The 25,011-nt window shown below is 36.0% G+C and overlaps 1 protein-coding gene across 3 annotated transcripts; it reads left to right on the forward strand.

The window, feature by feature from the left end:
* The first annotated feature begins 146 nt into the window (after window positions 1-146).
* Window positions 147-24,807, forward strand: LOC147404878 (heterogeneous nuclear ribonucleoprotein 1-like). 3 transcript variants are annotated; one of them, XM_086440964.1, is made up of 15 exons: window positions 148-287; window positions 421-574; window positions 670-759; window positions 7,386-7,451; window positions 8,660-8,725; window positions 8,848-8,933; window positions 9,045-9,090; window positions 10,064-10,118; window positions 10,818-10,894; window positions 11,046-11,181; window positions 11,533-11,666; window positions 11,750-11,854; window positions 23,411-23,548; window positions 24,294-24,403; window positions 24,522-24,807. In XM_086440964.1, the coding sequence occupies exons 2-14, from the start codon at window positions 557-559 to the stop codon at window positions 24,354-24,356; spliced, it is 1,080 nt and encodes a 359-aa protein (XP_086297090.1). In that variant the 5' UTR covers window positions 148-287; window positions 421-556; the 3' UTR covers window positions 24,357-24,403; window positions 24,522-24,807. The 3 variants fall into 3 exon arrangements, with proteins under 3 accessions (XP_086297088.1, XP_086297090.1, XP_086297089.1); XM_086440962.1 differs by lacking the exons at window positions 23,411-23,548; window positions 24,294-24,403; window positions 24,522-24,807 and adding exons at window positions 14,374-14,463; window positions 14,614-17,844 and having other exon boundaries at window positions 147-287; XM_086440963.1 differs by having other exon boundaries at window positions 24,294-24,780.
* The last annotated feature ends 204 nt before the right edge of the window (window positions 24,808-25,011 follow it).

The following is a 25,011-nucleotide window of genomic DNA, read 5'->3' on the forward strand; positions in this document are numbered from 1 at the left end:
TCTTAAATTCCAATCCGATTTTTTCGGATCCCGGATCAAAATCGGATGATTGCCAGCTGGGTAGGTTTCTTTTTTAACGGGGTGTAATAAGTAAAAATTGGAGTGTCAATAGCATCTCTCCGGTGTTTTAAGTAATTTCCCCGAAAAGTTTGTTAAAAAATAATTATCGCGTCTCAAAAACGAGTAAAAGGCTCCAAAATAGATATTCGAAGCGCAGGATAGAAGGGAGCGGCGAGCACGAGAGAGAGAGAGAGAGATAGGGAAAGCGAGCGAGGGTTCTGAGATCGGTGAGCGAGTGATTTGATTTTGGTTTTATTCTGTAATTTAATTTGAAGTTGAATCGCAACAATGGTGAGCTGTTGTTTCAATTCCTGTTGTTGTGTTTGCGTGAGAAAGAGATTTGTTCATTTGGCGCTGCAGGAGGGATCGATTGGTAGAGGTAGAGATAGAGGGAGACGAGAGGAAGAGAGCGAGAGACGTGTGAGAGATTTAGATTGTTCGGTGTTTTTTTTTGGGTGAACATTAGTGTTTCTTACGTTGCAGCATCTCAGATCTGATGGAGAATAAGCTTGTGGTCCGTAATTTGTAACATCTTCACTTATTTATTCTCAAATTTGGGTCAATATTTTATTTTTTTATTCCTAATTTTTTTTTTTTTTGGTTTATTAGGTTCTTGGTATCCCATGGGATGTCGATACGGACGGTCTGAGACAATATATGAGCAAGTTTGGGGAGTTGGAGGATGTAATTGTTATGAAGGTTTGCATCTTTTTGTTGTGTGGTTCACTGGTTTATATGTCGATTCTTCATTATAATTTTGCAATGGGTGTGTGCTTGGGTTATCTATGTTTGCGTTCCATAGACAACTTATGGGTTGGGTGCTGCAAGATCTTGTGAAAATGAGATTTTTTATTGATTAATGTTATGAACAGATGATCAAGATGATTGCAAGTGATCAAAATCAAGACAAATTGAATGAATGACTTATTTTATTGAAAGCAAGTGTGTCTGGCATTTTATATCCTTACAGAATCCTAATTGAATGAGTAAAAACAGCCCACTATAGCTTAACTAATGCTACGTGGTACATGAAACAAAGAAATTGTCAATTAAACAATAACAACTCTAATATTAAGAGATTTATTCTAACAGAAATATACCAAACAAAAATCCTAAAAATAAGGCACTTCGCATCATTCCCTCCGTTAAATTAACTGCTGTGTAAGCAATTAGTTTACTCTAGGCATCATACACACTCCCAACTGATCTTGAAGCTTCAGAAATGCCTCCAACTTAAGTGGTTTAGTCATCAAATTTGCCACTTGATCTTGAGAACCACAATGCACGAGCTCAACAACTCCATCTCGAGTTAAATCACGCAGAAAATGAAACCGCACATCAATATGCTTACTGCGTCCATGCATAACGGGGGTTTTTGAGACCTTGATGATTGAGTTGTTATCACACATCACAGTAGTGCAACCATCTTGTGCATGACTCAACTTCTCCAGAATCTTTCTCATCCACACTGTTTGGCAAGCACAGGTTGCAGCTGCCACAAACTCGGCTTCAGTTGTTGGAAGAGTGACTATAGGCTGTTTCTTTGAAGACCAAGAAACTGCTCCTCCAAAACATAGCCAGATGTGCTCTTTTTATCCTCTAAGTCTCCTGCATAATCACTGTCAGTGAATGCAACCAACTCCTTGTTCCCACTTTTCATGTAAAATATTCCATAATCAACAATGCCCTTCAAGTGTCTCAGTGCTCTCTTTGCAGGCTGCAAATGAAGTTCTGTTGGTTTGGCCGTAAACCTGCTTATAAAGCTCACAACAAACATCATATCTGGCCTTGTAGTAGTGATATACATAAGACTGCCTACCATTTGCTTATAGTAGGTCTCATCAATTCTGTCACCTTCTCCATTTTTCCCAATTTTGAAATTAGGAACAATAGGATTCATCACTGCATTACTTTCTCCCATTCCAAAACGTCTCAGAACCTCCTATGCATATTTTCTTTGATAGACATAAATCCCATCATCCTTTTGTAACACTTCTATACCCAAGAAAAACCTCATCTTTCCTAGATCAGTCATATCACATACCTTCATCATTGATTCCTTAAACTCTAACATCATTTGCTTATCATCACCAGTAAAAATCAAGTAATCGACATAAATGCTGACAATTAAAATTTTACCTCTACTGCTTTGCTTGACAAACAAGGTTTGCTCACTGATGCACTTCTAGAACCCTTCATGAGTAAAGTGAGCCTCAATACGACTAAACCAAGTTGAGGAGCTTGTTTTAGTCCATACAAAGCCTTAAGTAGTTTGTAAACCTTGTGCTCATAGCCTCTTGGTTACTCCACAAACACATCCTCACTTAATTCTCCATGGAGAAAAGCAGATTTAACATCGAGTTGATAGATAAGCCAACTTTTCTGTGCAGTTAGAGCAATGATCATGCGTACAGTGTCCATCCTTGCAACTGGGGAAAATACCTCTGTGTAGTCCACACCATGTTGTTGAGCATAACCCTTTGCAACTAACCGGGCTTTGAACTTATCCACCTCACCAAACTCATTAAGGTTGGTCTTATATATCCATTTCACTCCAATCTTCTTAGCGCCAGCTGGTAATTCAGTCAAACTCCATGTCTCATTTTTCTCAATTGACCTTATTTCAGCATCCATAGCTTGCCTCCACTTGGAACTCTTCACTGCCTCTTCATAGCTTAGTGGATCAGCTGGAGCTACAAGTGCCATATTCAACTCATTTTCTTTCTCTGATAATCCTTCTCCAGAGACATAGTCTCTCATCCAAACAGGAGCATGTATCTCTCTTCTCTTATTCGGATTGACATTGTCTTCACTTGTTGTATTTGAGGAAGCATTTCCTGAGCCTTCAGTATCATTCTCACTTGTCTCATTACCTTCACTGCTATTTGCTTCATCTTCATCAGTGCCACTCTCTTCTTCTCCCCATTCCAAATCCATTAGTAACTGCTCCATGTAGCTCGTATCTCATTCCCATTGTTTCGCTTCTTCAAAAATTACATCCCTGCTTACCACAACTCTCTTTGCAACAGGATCATACAACCTGTAACCTTTGGATTCTTCACTAACACCTAGCAGTACACAACATAGGCTCTTGTTTTCCAGTTTGGTTCTTCTTGCATCAGGCACATGGACATGTGCCACACATTCAAACACTCTAAGGTGTTCAACTGAGGGCTTCACTCCACTCCATGCTGCAAGAGTGGGACACCTATTCAACACATACATAGTCCAGTTCACTGTCTCAGGCCAGAAGGTTTTGGGAATCTTCTTGTCTGAAAGCATGGACCTCACCAAGTTCATCACTATCCTATTCTTCCTCTCAGCCACTCCATTTTGCTGAGGAGTGTAGGCTGTGGCGAGCTGCCTCTTGATTCCATTCTACGTATAAAACTCATTGAATTCCACAGAGTTGAATTTACCACCTCTATCAGTTCTTAAACACTTAATAAATTGGCCAGTTTCTTTTTCAACAAGCTTCTTAAAATACTTGAAGAACTGGAAAGCTTCTGATTTTTCTATCAAAAAATAAACCCATGTTTTTCTGCTATAGTCATCAATAAAACACAAGGAATACCTTTTCTTGCTGTTTGAAATTGGTGTGATTGGGCCATAGATGTCAGCATGAATGAGCTGTAGCCTCTGAGATGCTCTCCACTGGCTCTTCTTTGGGATGGGATCTCTGTGCTGCTTACCAACTACACAAGCAGTACACATTGTAGTTGGTGTAGGTAGCTATGGTAATCCTCGAACCATTTTCTTGTATCGCAAGGTTCTTAGTCCTTTATGACTAAGATGGCCGTACCTGCAATGCCATAGATGTGAAAGGTCTTGTGCAGGTGCATGGAAACATGAAGCTTCTTTGACTTGAGCCCTTGCCAACAGTACAAACATTCTATTAGTTGTCATCCTGGTTTGAATAATCAAACCTCTCACAGGATGATAGATCTTGCACATTCCTGTTTTGATAAGGATAGTTAGACATTTTTCTTGTAACTGTCCTACACACAGAAGATTATTCTTCAATTCAGGTACATAAAACACATCTGTGACAACATGATGAATGCCATCCAAATACAACTTAACATTTCCCTTCCCGAGCACTGTTATCCTTGTGTTGTTTCCAAGTTTCACCAGTTGCCTAAACCCCTCATTCAGCTCACAGAACATAGCCTTGTCTCCACACATATGATTTGAGCACCCAGAATCCAAAAACCATGCATCCTCACGCCTTGCTTCATTCAACTCCACATGAGACATCAACAATATCTCTTCTTCCTCATCCAATTTAGCATAATTTGCCTCCTTGTTCAAAGTAGGACATTCATACTGGAAGTGGCCAAGCTTATGGCACCGATAACACTCCACAGTGGTTTTATCGAAGGCTTGACGCCTTCTGCCTCTTCCCCCTCCTCTAAAACCACTTTTGCCTCGGCCTCTACCTCCAAACTTATCTTTAGATGTCACCTTTAGGGCTTGTTCTTCCCCACTACTTTTCTGGAACTTTTGTTCATGTACAATCAATGAGCTTTGCAACTCATCGATTGAGAACACATCAATGTCCTTGGATTCTTCGATTGAACAGACTATGTAATTGAATCTGTCAGTCAAAGATGTAAGGATCTTCTCCACAATTGTTACATCTTGCATTTGTTCCCCATAAATCCTCATTTTATTGGCAACAATCATAACTCTATCAAGGTACTCAGTGATGTTCTGACCTATTTTCATCTCGAGGGTCTCAAACTCCTTCCTTAGTGCTTGAAGAATCGAATGCTTCACTCTTGCATTTCCCTCATATTTCCTCTTCATTGAATCCCATATCTGCTTTGAGGTGTTCTTCTCTAGGATGGTCTCCAGAATAGTCCTGTCAATTGCCTGAAATAGGTAATTCTTCACTTTCAAGTCCTTAAGCTTCAATTCCTCGAGTCTATTTTGCTATGCTTCAATCATAGCTACTACTGCCTCTGGCTCCACATAACCTGTCTCAATCAAGTTCTAAAATTCCTTGGATCTCAAGAAATTCTCTATCAGCATGCTCCAATGATCATAGTAACCATCAAAACGTGGTATGGATGGTTGGATGAAATTGCTATTGCCTTCGTTCTTGCCGTCGTTCGCCATCTCTCTCTCTTACTCTTCTGTGTTTGCGAGTTACTCGAAAGACTGCGGCTTTCCTTTTTTCTCAAGCCTAGTGGGAGCTCTGATACCAATTTGTTATGAACAGATGATCAAGATGATTGCAAGTGATCCAAATCAAGACAAATTGAATGAATGACTTATTTTATTGAAAACAACTGCGTTTGGCATTTTATAGCCTTAACAGAATCCTAACTGAATGAGTAAAAACAGCCCACTATAGCTCAACTAATGCTACGTGGTACATGAAACAAAGAAATTGTCAATTAAACAATAACAACTCTAATATTAAGAGATTTATTCTAACAGAAATATACCAAACAAAAATCCTAAAATAAGTCACTTCTCATCAATTAATAGTTCGAAATGGTTTTTTTAGTATGATAGAACTTTTTGGATGGCTAGTAAAATTCGAATGAAGATTTTCATAATTTTGTATCTTATATGGCACATGGGTGCGAAGTTGCAATCATAACAAAAATTTCAAAGATAGGGCTTCACGAACTTTTTTATTCTTCTAGATTTTGTTTTGATCTATTTAGAACTTGTGTAAGGGTGGTGCAATTGAAAATTACTAATAATTATATGGTCAGGTTTGGCAGCCAACGTTAGGAAGCCAACACGTTTGTCCTAGAAGCCCACCCAATCTGAAACTTCTAATCCCCATAAAAAATGGTTTAGAAATTATGGACCATCGATTTTTTTTATCGAAAATTTGTAAACCACTTTTGATGGACTTAGAAGTTTCAGATTGGGCTGATTTTTTGTGAGGATGATCTCCTCACCATAGAGATCATTCTCACAAAAAATCAGCTCAATCCGAAACTTTTAAGCCATATAGGACAATGTTGGCTGCCGAACACCACCCATAATTATAAGTTCTTTTGTAGTTTTTTTTTCCTAGTCCTCGTGCTTTATATATGTAATGTTGACCCATCAATGGTATCATTTTTCATGTATGGGACACTCATGCCTTAATATACTATATCAAAAGATATATTTATACATGTGAAAGTATTTTTTTAAAAATTAAAATCGTAAAATTAATCATCCATACTAATACATAAAACATTTTCCAATGGTTATTTGGTATGTCAAGTCTACCATCTTTCCCTTACAATTTTACCCTCTACCTTTTAATATTTAGCTTTGATGGCCCAAGAGCCTGGAAAAATTAATAGATGGCACACAAAATTTGATCCATTAACATTTCTTGCTAAAGAATTACAACAATCCTCAATTCCACATCATGATACTACCTGTAGAACACTTGAAAAGAACAAAAATGCTCAAAAGTAATGATAATCCCTTTCAGAAATTCAGTTTTTTCGAACTCTTCTAGTTCCGATCTCTATCAACCACAGACATCATGGAGTTTCTTGCCGAAGGAGCCTTCTTGTTTTCATCGCGGCTTCGCTGGGAATATCTTACATTCGCAGTTCGACTTGTTGAAAAGTTAGCAGAAACTGATATCCTCAAACTCTTTAATTTCTTTAAATTCCTCTTCTTCCTATATTCAACAGTAACGCCCAGATTATAGATAATTATAATCTCTCCTCCCCTGTTTCCCCCTTCTTTCTCTTCAGCCTTTCATTCATTCTAGCCAAATACTAATCCTAGAACTTACCCTTTCTAACATTGAAGTGGAATTAATACAGAAGGTATTTGCAAAACCAGCATTACCCAGATCACGGTTTCCGAATTCGTCTTCCACCATCTTCGCTAAAGCATGTGACTCACACGAAATTGATTGATATTCTAGTTGAAGCTCCGAAATATCAGCTTTGAGTTACATGCTTTCTAAAAAAATTACAAGTAGCTCATGTCAGCCTTCTTTAAAAGTGTCAATGCATAGAAAGCATTTCATATTCCATTGGGGGTAATAGCAGAAATTTATGCTTATTTATTTATTTCTTATGTTTGCTAGTTGTTAATATTTTTGTTTGATTAAATCCAAGGTTACTTAACATTGTTCTGTATAACTCATTCATTTCAAATGTAAACATGTTGTACTGTTGAGCTCTCAAGAAGAAATTCATTCCAAATGTAAATGTATTTTCACTAGTTTAACTAGGTTTAGTCAAGTGACAAATAGCTTTTACCATTGGAACCTTTATCCAAGTTTTCTCATCTTATTTTAGAGATATTTACCTGAAAGTATTTTTGTTTCTTTTTCATTTGTGTTTTAGGAGCGGTCCACTGGCCGGTCTCGCGGTTTTGGCTATGCAACATTTGTGTCCACTGAAGATGCTAAGGTAACAAGTTTTAGAATATATTTTAATAAATATCTACTCTCATATATATTTATAGTTGAAAACCATTGTTTAGATTCGTATTGCATGGTTCTTTGTTGGTGTGTTTTGATCCTCATTGTTACGTTCAAACTTTTGGAGATTCAATCATTGTGATGTTAAAATACATGGGATTGGGGAGGTCAAGCATAATTGGAAGCTTCAATTTTTATTTTTTATAAGTAAAATTTTATTGAAAGAGGACAAGGAGTCATCGAAGAACGAAACAAAGAAGAATTACTCCCTAATTACACTTTCCCATCTAAACATAAAATCTTCAAAAATGGATGACTGAAGGCAGTGAAAGCACTTTTTCTTCTGTAGATGTTGTTTCTGAACATAAATTGACCTTTTTGGGACTACCAGTCAGAAAATGACTTTTGAAAGTTATTGCTTAATCTGTTTATGGAATTGCATGAATTCAATTTTCTTCTGATCTGGCCCAATGCATACATGTTAGTGTGTCTAATTTGTGGATAGTGCTTGATTGAGTAGTGCTAATTATGATTCAAAATTTCTTATAGTGTCAGAATGTCTCTGGCAAGACATCTCAGTCTTGAGTCTAATCAGAATGACATATTGGAGGTTTGCATAAGATTGTCTCCAATGTTTCAGCCGAGACGTTTTACTTGCTCTATTGACTGATTGAGACTAGACTCTAAACCATGGAGTCAATTGGCAAAAAACTTGTCATTCTTGAAAGGAAAGGAGTATCGTTAGTTTTAAATTATCTTTAACTGTAGTTTGACATATTAATGGCTTCTATTTAGACCCGAGATGACCCAATTCACTTTTTCTCATTAAATGTTTTGCCACTCTAGACTTTCTTCAAATATTTGGAGTTAACATGAATCTTGTTCAACATTTATTTTCAGTCTAGGGCCTGCCCTCCATAAGTGTGCACTTCTTTGTCTCATTAGAATTCTTAAATAAAATAAGGGGAATTGTTGTAGATGTGTGAGTCATCCTACAATCCTATTTTGGCTTGCTAGTGAAACCAGAATTTGGTCATAAATAATTTTTTTCCTTGATTTACATTACAATAGAATTATGGTTTTATATTTTGCTTTTATTTAGCCACCTCTGACTAGGTTTTGTACAAATTCATTATCTCTATGATGTTTCTGCTCAAATTACAACACATTTTCACGTTCAATGTCATTTGACTACAGAATGCACTTGCAAGTGAGCACTATCTTGGCAACAGAATGCTGGAAGTAAAAGTAGCGATTCCAAAGGTTTTAAACTAGTAATTATTGAAGTTTCTTTTTCTGCTTCACTAAGATTTCATCAAGAGAGAGTTTTGTCAAACTCAAGTTACTTTAAACACACCGATTTGGTGAATCATATTTTTTGGCAGGAAGAAATGAGGACATCTTCAAAGAAAGCTACTCGGATATTTGTGGCTAGAATCCCGCAATCTGTCACAGAAGAATCATTCCGAAGGTAAACATGGCTCACATTTAGTTTAGAATAGAATCTCTCCTTAGGTGAAGGCTTTTTTGCTATTTCTGCTATTATGAGGAGCCAACATAGTGGTGTGTGAATTGTTTGCAGTTATTTTGAGACCTATGGAGAGATAACAGATCTATACATGCCAAAAGTGAGTTCGAACATGCCCTTTTAATATATTATGTAATCTGTATAGTTCCATGAATGTGGTTTACTTGGAATCAGGTTTTGCAATTTTTGTGTTTAAATATTCACATCTTTCAAGAACCTTTGAATAAGAGTGATGCTCCTAACAAAGCTGTCTAAAATTTCCTGTTAAGTTTGAGAGACATGTTGCCTATTTAAGTTTTAAATACTTAACGTCATTGTGTTTACCACAACAAACTTGTCGATTGGCATTTGAAAAAGTGATTATCTTTTTCTTTTTCACTGGGGTCCATTTAATTGGTTCTGTCAGGTAGAAAATCTCCCTGTTTCTTTCTAGCTAAGCTGGTGATGGGCACATGTTAACGCTGACATCGAAACTGGATTTCGATGAAAAAGGTCATGCAAGTAGCCATTGAGAGAGACAAAAATATTTTTAATATTAGATAATTAATATATTCGATAGAGAAACGACATCCATGACTGGGTTTTATTTATTTATTTTGAATAATGAGAACTGAAAGGTGTTTTCTTCTTTTGACTAAATTTCCAGATTCCAACCCAAAAGAAATGATGAAAAAAATAAAATCTCTTATAGCAAATATTTTTGCCACATTTATTATAATTGGTCGTTTAACCTTTATTCAATGTATAGAAAGTACACTTTCATGCAGCAAAATACAAGTCTTTCAAATGTATTTTAATGAATCTACAGGGCTTAAAGTTAGTTTTTATTTTTATTTTTTATGTTCTATTGATCAAAGTTTTGTTATCCCTTTTTTATTTGATTGGTGAAGGCATGTTATGTTTTATGCCATTATTTACTTTCTGTAAATCTTATTGTCCTTTGAACTTGAATATATATATTTTATTGGAAAAACATTAAATAGAATCCTTTTAATATTACATGAACCTAGATATTTCATTCAACTGCCTTCTGAATATCATGAGTTTCGATTATTAATTCCAATATATTGCAGGATCAAGGCTCCAAAGGGCATCGTGGAATTGGGTTTATCACTTTCGAAAGTGCAGGTTAGTCCATATTAAGCCCTATCATTTGACATGCATAAGAAAAAAGGAGGAAAAGGGGGATTGAATGGGAAGGGAGGCTGAAAGGAAAGAAGGGGATGGAAGTAGATGGGGTGCTTATGAGGGAGGTGAAGGATTGAAAGATTTTTTCAATGTTTAGAGGCAAAAGTTTATACTTGACATGAACTTTTAACTAATCTAATCTGACATAGAAAGTATTTTTTTAGTTGGGTTAACAATTTTCCTTGTATGACGTTCAAGTGTTTTTAATTTTGAATCATTTTGGGGTCATATTATTAATCAAATTATACTCGCTTTACTCAGTTGGACCCATAAAGCATTTTTAATACTATATTTTAATTTTACCTTAGTTTTTCCACTCATAGATCTGGACATCCTCATCTCTGCTACTCAATCTTTGAACATATTTCCTAATTGATCCTCTATAAAGCTTAGCTGACCTTCTGCCTCATCAACTTATTTTTTTAGTTTTATTGTTATGCGTTTGTTACATAGCATTCCAAAAGCATACCTCCGCTTTAACCCTACAGCTGTAATTCCACGGGAAACATCGCTCAATCTCCCCATCCTAATGAATGATAGAATTGTGGACTAGTGATCTACTTTTGAAATTCAATTTTTGTTGCTTACATTTGGCTGCTTAAAATTAAGGTTTTTTTTTAATTTATTCTTGTATCGCAGATTCTGTGGACACCCTGATGACAGAAACTCATGTATTGGGAGACTCTACTATAGTTGTGGATCGAGCAACACCAAAGGCAACTACTATCCTTTCCAGCCTAGAATCTATTTTTCTGTTATTAGAGAATTTTTTTTTTCTTTTTCTATAACCTTAAACCATCTCCATATGATTGTCTTTTTGTTTATCTAATTGACATCAAAGTTCAACTTTATGCTACTACATCTCAGGATGAGGACTTGAAGCCACGTAGCAGACCAACTCCGGGTGGATATGGTGCATATAGTGCTTATATTACAGCGGCAACTAGATATGCAGCATTAGGTGCTCCAACGTTATACGACCATCCAAGCTTAGGTTATGGAAGTAAGTTTGTTTACTGGTCAATTCACACACGCACGCATATATCTTTACTATTATAATGAGAGAAGGCGGAGTAGAAGTGATTTGACACCAAAATTTGGATCTCACTAATGCCCCCACCTTTACATTTAAACTTAATATAATCAGAGTCATTTTGGTCAAAAACCAAGAAAAATGCAATCCCACGATCCTATGATCACATTGGTTACGAAAATATCCTTTTGCCTATCTTATCTTCAAAAATCCTTTAATTAACATTTTAAATTACAAATAAGCTCTTTTGATATACGTGCGCCTGCACATGCCACCTTCTAGTAACTTTTAAACAGGCAGTTAGTATATTGGTTGGTGTAGGAGGGTCCTTTGGACCAAATCGAGGAATGGGCAAAAAGATCTTTGTTGGCAGGCTTCCACAGGAGGCGGGAGCTGAAGATCTTCGCAACTATTTTGGCAGATTTGGCCGTATTTTGGATGTTTATGTTCCCAAGGTAACAATGGAGGTATTTTATCTATGCAACTGATGAGTTGGTTCACAGTAACCAACTGAGAGATGGTTGTTAACTGGATGTAGGACCCAAAAAGAACCAGCCATCGTGGTTTTGGTTTTGTAACTTTTGCAGATGATGGTGTTGTAGAGCGTGTATCCCGAAGGTCTCATGAGATTTGTGGACAGCAGGTATTACCCTTCAAGCATAGCCTCTATGGACATTGACATAAGCATTTTCTTCAAAGATTTATCTCTTAATTTTGGTTAATATTTCCAATTTTTAAAGAAATATACTCTGGAAAGAAAGAAAAAGAATAATAAAAAGGAAGGAAATAATAAACAAATAAAAGAAGAGTGGAACATTCATTTATTTTTGCAATTTCTAAACATTTTGTCATGTTAGAGGAGCCAGATCACTGAAAGCATGATCCTGTCAAGTTTTTGAGGAGAGATTTTTGACTTGACTAGAGAATGTACATTTAAACAATGAGGTCTTTTCAAAAACAAAATTCTTAAAAAGAACAAATCCATTACAACTTCAGAAATTTTGGTCCAATAAAATAGAACCTTTGGTCCCCTCTTTTTTTTTGATAAGTAAATAACCCTAAGGGGTTGGCCTAGTGGCAAGCCGAGCCTTGATAAGCTCCTCAAGAAGGGTAGGTCAAGTGTTCGAAACCCCATGAAGCTATGAATTCCTTGGGCCCATCGTCCATGGTTCAGTTGATCCTCGATTCAACAATTTGCACGTAAGACTTTCCGAGTGGGCGGTGCATGCGGCTGTGGGATTAGTCTCACCCAAAGGGAGGGGATGCCTATGATAAGAAAAAAAAAGCCTTCAATTTAGAAAAGTGCTTGGGATGACCAACAAAGAGCACAACAGAAAAGGCCACAGGGCCGAACACCAAAACCTTACACATTAGCTAAACTCCACACCCCCACTGCTCATGAAGTCGTCAGACAATATCCCTACTAAATTCCTTAAAACACCTCACATGAAAAACATTGGAGACCCATAATAGAGATAATGATTTCATGCAGAGGGTGCTCCTTATCCTTGAAGAAAGGAACCAAAATTGGGAAGTATGTAAAAAAGAATAATGATAAAATGACTCAGTTTGACAAACTCCCACTAAACTCTCATAACATAGTTGTGCGTAGAACCATAGATTTTCCTCGGGACAGATAACTGCACATATTTATGGGGATGTGCAATTGTGTATCCCGAGGAAACAAACCTATGGTTCTATTCATAGCCACATCAGGAGAGTTTGGGGGGAGTTAGAAAATAATGACTAGTGTAAAAATACTAAACAAATCCGTAAAGTGATCCTAAACCTCACGAACTATCTCACAATAAATCAGTAGGTGATTCACCAATCTCCCCTTATTACAAAGACAACTTAAATTGTGCCTACAAAATCCCCTATGTATATGCTAGTCCACCACGAGTGATCTACCCAACGTTGTAGTCCAAAAAAAATGAGATCTTGGATTGAACTTTCAGACCCCATATCTCCACTGTAGGAAACGGTGGAGGATCTTGATGCACAAGCAATCGATAGTACCTAACATAAAATATGTCATCCCTAGACCTCTCCTACACCTACTCATCATTGGAATCAAGACAATGGGATATCCGCAATGTAATTGGTCGACCTTGCCAATTCCTTAATCTCCTAATCGTTAAAATATCACCTAAAACTATAATCCTACACTACCTCCCCTTAGAGCTTTCTAGGAAACCAGAGATAGCCTAGCCCTTCTTTGAGTATCCCTTTCCAAACATCATAAGCAAAAGGTCCATACCACTACTACCACCAGCATAGGCAGTGCGCGTATGCAATCACATCTTGGCCATCAACTATTTTTTTTTTATTTAAATAAATAAAATAATAAAAAAAAAAACTCAGAAAAAATGACAATAAATTATGTAAGACTCATAAACATGTATATAATATAAAAGATGAATAAAACTTCACGAAATTCAAGTAAAAAATCTCAATTCTTTATTAAAAATGTAAGTTAAAAATTACAAAGCATAGTCTTCAATAAATCTGATTTGCATCATATTCCACACAACCCTCCTACTCCATTGGGGAACATTTGCATTAGGACCGTTGCCTTCGCCAACATCACTTCCATCCCTATCATCATCTGAATGCCACCTTCTTTTACATACTTCTCATCCTCCCATGGTTCTTCAAATTCATCTTCGTCATGTATCTCGTCTTCATCTTGTAATCTCGAGCATCTCCCCCTTCTTCTTTGACTTGTGCTTTCCCTAGGTGCTGGTGCCAGTGCAAAAGCTGCTTGCTCAACTTGGGCCCAAGTTAAGTCTTCTCCTTCAAATATTGGCTCTTTTCGTGCATCGGTAAGCCATGAATGATTTCCACTCAAGTCTTCAATGGAGATAGGGTCGTAAAATCCAAGATTTTTCTTCCTTTGCTTGAATCTTTCATGCAATTTTTTTATTGTATTGCATGAAGACCAAATCATTGAGTTTCTTCTACTCAGGTCTATTTCTTTCTTTGTGCGAATTTGTTCAACGCATAACAAATTTTAACTTAGTAGTTAATAAATAATACTTAATAAGTAATTAGCAATTAGCAATTAATAACTAACAAGTAACAAGTTAAGTTGTTAATTTGTTATAATACCATCTCAAATGTGTTCTAATTACGTTAGCATCCTGATCTCGAACATGTTAGGCCAAGTATTTTAATAGCCAATCTCTTCAAGGTCGGATCCTTTGTAATTTGATCAACTCCATAAGCGGACCACCAATCGACTGTATGAATGTAGGTTAGCAACTTATAAGTTATTAGTATTTTAATTTTAAAATACAAATAAAGGCAATATATATTTAATTTTTTTTCTAATTATTTATGCTTGGAATTTTCGTAGTTCTATGTCTCTTTACAATCTCTCTTCCAAAAATTATTTCGCAGTTCTTGTATCGATCTAGCTGCGACAAGATCCTATCTTGTTCTTCCTACGTTGGAATCATCTTTTCCAAGACATTAAGGAATCCAATCATATACATCAAATCCACCTCATCACGATTGGTGGATTGGAAGTATATGGTTGGATTAAGGATGTAGGTGGTCGAATATAAGGTAAACGAAATTTGGCTTACCCATCTCTTATTTATAATATCAACTACTTTATTATAATTTCTTTTTCTATATTGTTAATTTTCCTTAATTTTGTCAATTGCTTTTTCTATAGAGTCAAATATACCCATGGGTTACTTTTCATGCCATCTACCAAACACAATAGTTAAAGGCATAAAATCTCTAAGTGCTACACCCATCCAAAAGTTTTGGGACAGGATAATTTGGGCAACCAATTTGCCTTCTGGCTTTTTAGACCCGGGCCCATTGTTCCAATGATCTAACACGACAAAACTTCTAAGTTTTGTCCTTTATCCATGAATGCTTTGTAGTGTCAGAAAGAAGATAACAAAACGTGTTATTGCAGGTCTAAGTAAATTACTATTTATATGAGCACGTATTCTTTGTAAAAGTAAATTATGTTTATACATAAAAATAACTAATTTTCTAGCTTTAGCTACAGTACGTATATGCAATTTACCTATATTTTCTAATATGAGATCTATGCAATGTGCCACACATGGCGACCAATATAACTAAGGCCTCCTAGCTATTAAGAGGCGATCGACGGCCGCATAGGCGGTGGGCATTGTTCGTTACAACTTAAACAACACGTTCTTCATCAATTTCATTAATTGTTTTATCTAACAATTGAAATAAATACTTGGTTGTATGAGAATGGGCCAGCACATTCACAGATTTAAGGAACATTGTTCTTATAGGACAGTTAACTAAAAAGTTAATTATTGTTTGGCCGGTTCTATCTATCCATCTTTCAGCCATTAGAATACATCTATAGGTTTTTCAAGATTCTCGATATTCAGTTATTAAATCTTTGGTAAACTATACCTCATTTTTTTGAACATGACTTGTATTTCATGGTATGAATGCAATTTGAGGCCAGGTCCAAATTGACCAATGATTTCCACCATTACTTTGAAGTTTTTTCATTTAACGGTGTTGAAAGCAATATCGGCTTGGTATAACCATTTAGCTATGTACTGAATGGTAGTTTTTCTACCTTTGGTACTACACTCTATGGTGGTTTTAGTTGGACGTTTACCCTTTGTTCTTTTTTGACCACATCCGTTGGATGTGGTCTATACCATTTATCAAGTGGATCACATGCTCAAGCTCTTTTAGAAGCTCTTCATGGGGGAGGAACTGGTGGTCGACTACGTCCTGTCGACGTAGGAGTATCATATGCGACGATGTCATCATCGTAGTCGTCAATCCCACCACCTTCAATGAAACTTTCTAAATTAATTGTGTCAACTTGTTTTTTCCTAGACATCTTATTCATGTATTCCATGATCTCTTTTTGGATCTCGGGTGTAATCTTGTCACATGTCTTTGCATTTGATCCCGACATATACACTAGATATTCTTGCCTTATGTAGTCGCATAACTGACACACAACTTGATTTTTTTTGTTTGCACTACGATAATGCCCGTATTTTCAAACTTTTGTTTTATTTGCAAATCTTCTAGAGAATCTATGGATCACATAATGTTACATTGCAATCTCTCCTCCGATATTTGGACCCATTTCTTTGGCCTTTTAGAGTTTGTTGGATCCTTCCTATCTCAGCTTCAACTTTGTTTCAAGGTTGGGACTCTTAACTTTCTAGCGGGGAGAATGAATTTCTTATGGAAGTTACTACCCTTTGTAATCTCTTGGGGACTTTGGATGGAAAAGAACAAGAGAGTCTTCAAAGGCGAAAAAGCGAATCTTCCCAACATTGTGATCAACATTCTTGGGTTGTTTTTTGGGAGCAAATTACCCTGATTTTGAAGGGGTGTTCTTTGATGATTTCATTTTTAGATAGGATTCATTATACGGTAGTTAGCTTTCAGGTGGTCATCTCGACCGGCCTTTTTTTTATTTCTTTTAATAAAACTTATATTTAAAAAAAAAAAATGCTTGTATTTCCAATCAAGGTCAGTAGACTTTGACCTTAAGGAAGAGTTGTTCGACGAGGAAGACATGATGGTGGTATTAGTGAAAGTGTGATGTAAATATGTAACGTTGTTCTAATTTCTAAAGTGTGAATATATGAGTGTGACTTTGTTCTAACTTGAAACTTCTAAGTTCTAACTTCAAAGTTCAATGCTCTAGGTAATCCAAATATGAGTCGAAGTATGTTCTCAGTTTTAACTTACAACAAATTAACTTACTAACAAAGTAACAATTACAAATTAATAATTAAAAAAATAAATATAAATACCTCAAGAGTGAAGAGTTGAGAAGATGAGATTTGATTTTGGAATGAAAAATAAAGATGATGGTGAGTTGACTTTAGACTTGAGACTTGAGAGTGACTTGAATTTGATTGCGTGTAATGTATGGAGACTTGGATTCTTGGAGATGAAGATTTTGAATGCTTGATGATGAATTGAATCTTGATCTTGACTTCTTGTATTGTTGTATACTTGTATTCTTGTTTCTTGAGTCTCGAGTCTTGATCTTGAATGCTTGATGATGAATGATAATTGCTTGAATCTTGATCTCGGCCTTGGGAGTTGAGTCTTGAGTCAAGACTCTTGAATCTTGAATCTTACAGAAGGTAGTAGAGAGTACAGAATATGTTGTAGTGGAAGTATTAGGGTTAGGAGGGGTATTTATAGGAAAAAAAAGGAGTTAAAAAAAAAAAAAAAAGTGTCCAACGGTCATAATTTTGACCGTTGGACATTATGCCATCGCATACTGTACAAACAACATATTTTCACATATGCAAGTGTGGCATATGGGAAAATATGTTTGGAAATCATATATGCGATCGCATTTGACAACACTGCTTGGAATCGAAAATAATGAGAGAAAATAAACCGCGATACTGGACAATGTGCACTTAATTAGAGTCAACTTTTCTACATTTGACAAATATTTCACTTGCCAACAAGTCAGCCTTCTCCCCACACTCTCTAGAATTAGACCATACATTGCCTTGTTATTATATGGAGCCCCCAACAGGAGACCAAGATATGAAGATGATAATCAAACAATGCTACAACTTAAATATTGTAGATTCAATACCCCAAACGCATGGCGTGCAGTGAAGTAATAAAATACTAGGGAATTCGAGGTTGATCCACAGGGATTGAAGCATAACCAAAATTATGGATTGTAAAATGTAAAGGGAAACTAAAAATCCTAAATTTGTAAATAAAAAAGATCAAGATTGGAAACTCAATTTAATCGAATTAAAAAAGAACTAAAATTAAATTTGGGAAAATTATTAAGGATTAAAGATTCACCATAAATTATAAAAGGTATTTTTATTGATTTTTATCGCTTAATTAAATTCGAATAAAGATCTGATTTAATCGAAAAATCTAAATTGAGATTCGCACCGATTAGGTTTTTCATAAAATAGAGAATTTATCAATTATTGTTGTTAACCAATTTTACACATTAATTTACTATAGGGAATTTCAAGCATCAGAATACACATCTGATCAAATAATTCTATAAGTAAATTAGTTAGATTGAAAACCCAATCAAATAATAAAATAATAAATTCAAGAAGATTTAAATATTAATTTATCTATAAAAAAAATCTAAATACAATCTTTGACTTCCCTTCTGACTTTATCAAAATTTTTACCCGATCATTTTAAAATTTAACATTCGTTTTATTGACTAAAATAAATTACAAATTAAAAAGAAAGTTGGGAAGACGTGTGTACAACTCGATTTCTTCTTCATTTTGAGTTCTCATTCGGTCCTTCATTTTTCGTTTTTGATTATTGATTTCTTTGACAGATTTGGGAAAAATTGAAGAAATTTGGGAGAAATAGGTGAAAAAGAATTTTTGGGTTATGGTCACAGAAGATGAATATTAACCAAAGATTTTGAATGTATTAATGATTTGAGATTAGGGTTTTTGGAAGAGATGGGATTAAATAAAGATTAAGAGATTAAAGGAGAGACCAAGATTTGGGGAAAAGATATGGGATGTAGATGTACGAGAGAAATATGGAAGGATAGAGTAGAGAAAAAACTTGGAGAAAAAGAAAAGGAGAGAAAATAGGGAGGGGAGAGAAATTGGTTGGGTTTTTTGAGTTGGTACGTACAAATTAGGGGGAAAATCTTTTTTTATATATATTTTCTTCTTTCTTTGGCTCTTGTCCTTCTCCAAAATATTTTTTCATCCCTTTGACCTTTTAATGCATCCAAAAGCCCATCTTTAGCTTGTTTCTTTCACTTTTAAACCTCCCAAACGTACAACCATAAAATTAGCCAATTAATCCTTTAGTAATCAAATTAATATAAAATTATGACCATAGATTAAGGAAATTGTTCATTATATGCAATTATCAATCAACCTGGCACCCAAGAGCTGCAACATACTAATTAATATCTTGAACAACGTCGACTACAAACCCCTAACTCTTTAAAAATTCATTGGAAGCCCAAATACTATCTCAAAGCATCATAGAATAATATTGAGGTTCCTCATCTGACTGAAAGATGCATGGAGAAACACAAGCATATCGATTGCAAACTACAAACGGGACACAATTATACCACGATGACCAAAAAAATAAATTTGTTAAATCATCATCCATCACCCATTTTCCCAACCTTCGACCTAGGGCCTAGGCTACTATAACAAATAGGAATGGGGTAAGAGGATCCCCTTGCCTCAATTCTCTCAAACTCTTGAAAAAATCATGCAGTTAGCCATTTAGTAATACAAAGAAAGATGGGGATGACACACATCTCATAACCCAACAAATTCACCTCTGCCTAAAACCCCTATTACCTAGCAATTACTCCAAAAAACTCCCAGTGCAAATGGTCATAGGCTTTGTAAAGGTCAATCTAGATATTACATCTAGTATCTTTCATTTCAATCTAGAATCAATGCACTTGTTTGCTATCAGAACCCCGTCAAGAATATGCTTTCCTTTAATGAAAGCCCCCTGAGCTGACCTAATAATCTCCTGAAGCACCACCTTCATCTTGAAAACATATTTGTATGTAGTTTTATATGTAGTCCCCACCAAGCTGATTGTTCTCAAATCCAAAATATTATCTGCCCTTGATTTTTTATCGACTAATGTCACAAAAGAACAATTGGAACCACCTACGAAAGCTTCACAATAGATTTCCTCGACAATTGCCATCATATCTCCTTTAATAGTTTCATAGCACGCCTTAAAGAAATCCATAGATCATTCATCTGGATCCAGGTCTTTATCACTATTGATACAATGGCTTTGAAAACTTCCCCCACAAAATGCCTTTAAAGTCAACTATGATGATCATCCAATAACTTATCAAACTGAAGATGATCCACCCTTGGCCTTGCTAGATGTTCTTCTTGATATAAGTTCCTATAAAACTACACAACCCCTAGAATAACAACCTCCTCACCCACCAACCACTCCCTATTCATATTTTCACACACAACTTGGAGATGAAGTTCACCTTGATATGACTAATGACGATGCCATGCAAGAACTTCATAATTGATCTTCTTCTTTCAGCCAACTCATTCTAGATATCTATTTCCAACTCACGTCCATTACAACCAACTTCTAAAGATTTGCTTTGAGATTACCCTCCTTACTCTATCATCATCTTCTGAAGGACTCCCAGACCCTTCTCCTCTATCAAACACCTCAATCTCTTGCAGACATTACTTCCTAACCTCAATTCTTCCAGAGGTTTCTTTATTCCACCTTTTCAAATTTTCCTTGATAGCCTTGAGCTTGCATCCAAAAACAACACTTGATTTTTCACTGAATGATAGATATCATATCTCCACCAATCATGAACCATCTCCGAGAAATTGTGGTGCAGTAGCCACATGTTCTGGAAGGGATAGATCTAGTTATACACCTGCTTGCAGTGAAATAGGGCATGCTAAAAAATTAGATTGGGATAACTCTTGAAAAGTTGAGACTAAATGTTCCTCCCACCAAGGTTATTAAAAGCGGTAGGCAGGGGGCCAGGTGGGGCTTAAGTAGAAAAAATATTAACATTGATTTTTTTTTTTTTTATATGTGGTAAATTTCATGTAAAAAAAAGAGCAACAAATAATATAAATGTAATCAAAATAAAAAACATGTAACCCTTATATTGATGCAAGTGGTGATAATGTCTTAATTTATATTTTGTGTTGGGTATTTAATGGTATCTTAGTAATTTTACTTTCTTTAGTTGGGCCTCCCTGTACAAGGGTGGTTGTAAAAAAGCAAAGGGAATCTTGGCTATTTTTGTTGTTGTAAGAGAACTCTTTGCTAGAGAGCTTGGGTGCATACCTCTCTACGCTAGTGATTCCTCTATAGACCTTTCTATTCTTTTTCATTTTATTTGTGTGTTCTTCTGTGTTCATTTCATTTGCTTCAAATATGCTTAATGCTCTCTCTAATGTCTTTTCATTTTAGACATGCCCTTTAGACCATGTCTTATACAAAAATATTTTGTAAAATTATCATTTAACCCTACTTTTTGAAACACCACTTAAAGTGGGGACCTAGGCACTTGGATGTTCTAGGCGACCCAAACGAGTCCTAGGCACAACTTTGACAACATTGTTTCCACCCAGAAGATACCAGAAATCTATCCAATCTGTTGAGGATTGGCATCTCTTGATTATTTGACCAGTGAAGCTTTTCCCACAAAACAAAATTTCCAATAACCTGTTTCTATTAACGAAATCCCCAAATATTCTTATCCTGGAAGTTTAACTTAGAACCTCCTAGTTTCTCAAATGACAAAAGAATCATGTTGAAATCTGCACCAAGCCACATTAACATCATCCAGCACCTGCCAGAATTGACTTGTCTCATGATCATGGCAAGGGCAATCAATTCCATTATCTTCCACTCATCTACTAAAAACTGAAACAAAGAGCACCTAATAGCTCATCGTCTACAACAATGAGCATTTTATCTCACATAATTATGATCCCTCTAGCTATGCCTAGTGCTGGAAGGAAGAACCATCCTTTGTCCTGAATACCATAACTCCCCAATCAACCACTTATCTGCACTTTCTAGTTTAGACTTCTGAATAGATACAACCCTTGGTTTGGCCTCATAAATCATAGACTTAATAATAATTGTTTAGCCCTATCATTGAGGCCTCTTACATCATATATGAACATGGGAAACCTGATTCGCACACCCTGATCTCTTGCAAGACGCTGATCTCTGAGGGAAGTTGCAATCCCCCCTTGCAGGTCTTTAACTTCTTTAATAAGCCCCATCTTCTTCTTTTTAACCTTGTTTGAACCCACTTCTCTTGGAACTTCTGAAGACCTCCAAAACCGGGGAATCAAAACTTACTTGTTGGCATTAGCGAAGACTTTCCTCCCATTGAACTCCTGATATTACCTTCAGGCTAGCCCCCCAGCACTTTCTGGATGCAACAACCAGTCTTGTTCTCCATACCTAGTGATAATTTTGACATCATCTTTGCCTCGGACCCTTTGCCCTCAATTGATAAAACTTTCAAGCATGCGCACATCTAGATTATGATGTAACAACCACCCTGATAATTTCTCCTCCAATGCATGCATACTCTCACCCCTGGAATCCAACCCCTTATCTTGGATGAAACAAAGGCTATACTTAGCAAATGCTAGCCTAGTCTCCACAGGATCCTGATCTGATTATTCCTCGCACCCTTGGTTTGTGATGATAAGACAACTCCTTCACCAACCTGACAACTCCTCTGGCTGACATTTAAACATGCTTCCGAGTTCAACTTGAACCTCCAGATTTTTCGTATTAGAGCCTTCATCGTATATCTCATTTGAGCATACAATCTCTTTCACCGATGGCTCTCCCTTGCAGCATTAACTAACTACAGGTGAGAATAGAGTCATGCTGGATTGACTTTAAAATTCACATCGATTCACACTTAGCTGATGTGAAGGTGCGCACAGAACCAGAGATGCTTTTCACTCGTATCTTGATGAAAGGGATCTATGGTTCTGTACACATCCATGTCAGCAAAGTGTTAATCAATGTGAATTTTAAAGTCAATCCAGTATTTTCGTGAGAATATTCACAAATCACAACCTCACAGAAGCTTTTCTAGCAAGTTAACTTTCAGGCCAACATACATTCAGGTGCTGGTCGCCAATCATATTTGTGAACTGCTGTTCCCCAATCTTTCAAGGTTTCAACTGACTCTGTCTCTCGGCTTTTATGCGGAAGGTAGGGTTCATCGATTTTAGTATAGGTTACTAGAAGAAGCTGATGTTCCATACAGAAGTTCCTGATGGATGATAGGCCTAAAGATTCCATGTTTCTCCTTTTCAATCTTCCATAATAAACATGGATGCCAGATGTGTGAATTTCAATTTTATTACTAGCTTTTGTTCCAAGATGAATAATAATGATGGGTAGGTTGTAGGAAAGCCCTACCTATCGAGGAGTCCCTTATCCAAATTGCTGTCACTCTAGTACTTTTGTCACTCATGATTCTCCTTGAATCGGATTACAAATTAATAAGATGACTTACATTATGGGATTGCTGAATTTTGAGTGAGGTCATCATATGGTTATTTTTATTGGATTTTTCATTTTCATTTTTTATTTTTTTTCCTAGTGAATTTTGTTTTCATGATATTGTTTTCGGCCCATCACATGTTATCAAATTTCTATGCAGGTTGCCATAGATTCGGCTGCACCCCTTGATGATCCGGATACAAGCGGAAACTTCATGGAAAATGCTGAACAATATGGCGGATATGGTGGTCCTATGCGTGCGCATGGAAGGATGTATGGGAATATGGATTTTTATGATGTAAGTACGAAGTATACATGGTTCAATCCATCGGTATGGCCATAATAAAAAAAGAAAGAAAACGAAAAAAGAAGAAGATTTAGAATTTGTGGTTTTCATCTGATTAATGATTACAAATAGTTTTGAAAATGTGAGTTTGGAACATGTAAATATCCCCCCATCATGAGCTCTTGAAAGAAATGCTCCTTCCTTTACAACAGAGTTTTTAACTGCTCTATAAACCACGCTTCTTTTTTAAAAATTGACTTGGCTCCTTAATAAAGAAATTTTAAAATAACTAAAATTTATGTATCTTTTCCAGAACCCTTTCATTCAACATTTCTTTATAGACTAGTTTTATTTTTTGACAAGTAAAATGTTGATGTTTTCGATTCTTGCAAGCTTTCGCTCGTTATGAACCCTTTTTGGTTGGGAATACTAGCGTGAAATTTGCACCAGGAAACACTATTTCTACCAGTCTTACATGCCACCTTCAAACACATCTTGTTTGAGAAAGGGAGTCTTTTTTAATTCATTACATGGTTGCTCTTTTAGTTGGGAAAACCACTAAAATTAGAATGACTGTTTTTTCTTAGTATATGCATTTGTTTGTTTCCATTTCGTTTTCAGTATTCTCAGCTAGATGTTCGAATGGAATCAGCCATTTTGTTCCCCATTTCAATGGATAATCTTGTGATTCATGGATCAGCTTGTGCAATATGTGTTATAGGTTAATATTGTTTCTTTTTTCATTTTTTGGGTGCAGTGGAGTTATGGAGGCAGTGGCGCCCGACCCTCGAGGATGGATTTGAGGTACAGGCCATACTAGATAGTGGTGGCCTAAGGCTTTGCGAAACCAAATATCTATATTCTTAGGTAGGTTATCAAATCTAAGTTATTCTTATTTGTTTGGATCATTTAGAGTGTAGTCTTCTGATGTTATTTTGATTTATAGACTTGTCTTCTAAAAGTTTTATATCTGACTTGTCTCAAGAATTGCATTCTGGTCTTCGTTGCTTTGCTTCCTGCACTGCTGGTAGTTGTTGATATGACCTTGATGCAGAAGGTTTGATGTAGTGCTTTAGCTTTTCCTCGACGGATCCTTATTTAATGTTATAGGGCTTTTTAGTGTTTTGATGTCGAAATCGTAGGTGAGGGTTTCAGGCCCCAATAACTCAAAATGGTGGTTATCCTTATGTAAAGAAAATGACAAAAATTACTCCTATTAACAATAAAAGTAATTATTACTTATATATATATGGGTAGCGTTCGGTAGACAACGTTAGGGAGACTGTTTGTCATATATGGCTTAAAATTTTTGGATTGGACCGATTTTTTGTGAGGATGATCTCTATGGTATATATTGGGTCCCTGTTTGGCAGCCGACGTTAGGGAGCCAATGCATTCAATCTATATATACGGTTTTGTGGGATAAACCTCCCATCAAGTTATAGTTTTGTAGGTTTCATTTTATTTTTTTTATT

This window comes from Akebia trifoliata, chromosome 4, assembly GCF_017979445.1.
Source record: "Akebia trifoliata isolate Shusen 1 chromosome 4, ASM1797944v1, whole genome shotgun sequence".
Taxonomy (NCBI): domain Eukaryota; kingdom Viridiplantae; phylum Streptophyta; class Magnoliopsida; order Ranunculales; family Lardizabalaceae; genus Akebia; species Akebia trifoliata.

Bases quoted from the DNA above. Each gene is read 5' to 3' on its own strand.
- LOC147404878 (XM_086440962.1), top strand. The intron at 760-7,385 runs GTTTGCATCTTT...TTTGTGTTTTAG, and splicing joins AGGATGTAATTGTTATGAAG to GAGCGGTCCACTGGCCGGTC. The intron at 11,855-14,373 runs GTATTACCCTTC...CGAACATGTTAG, and splicing joins ATGAGATTTGTGGACAGCAG to GCCAAGTATTTTAATAGCCA.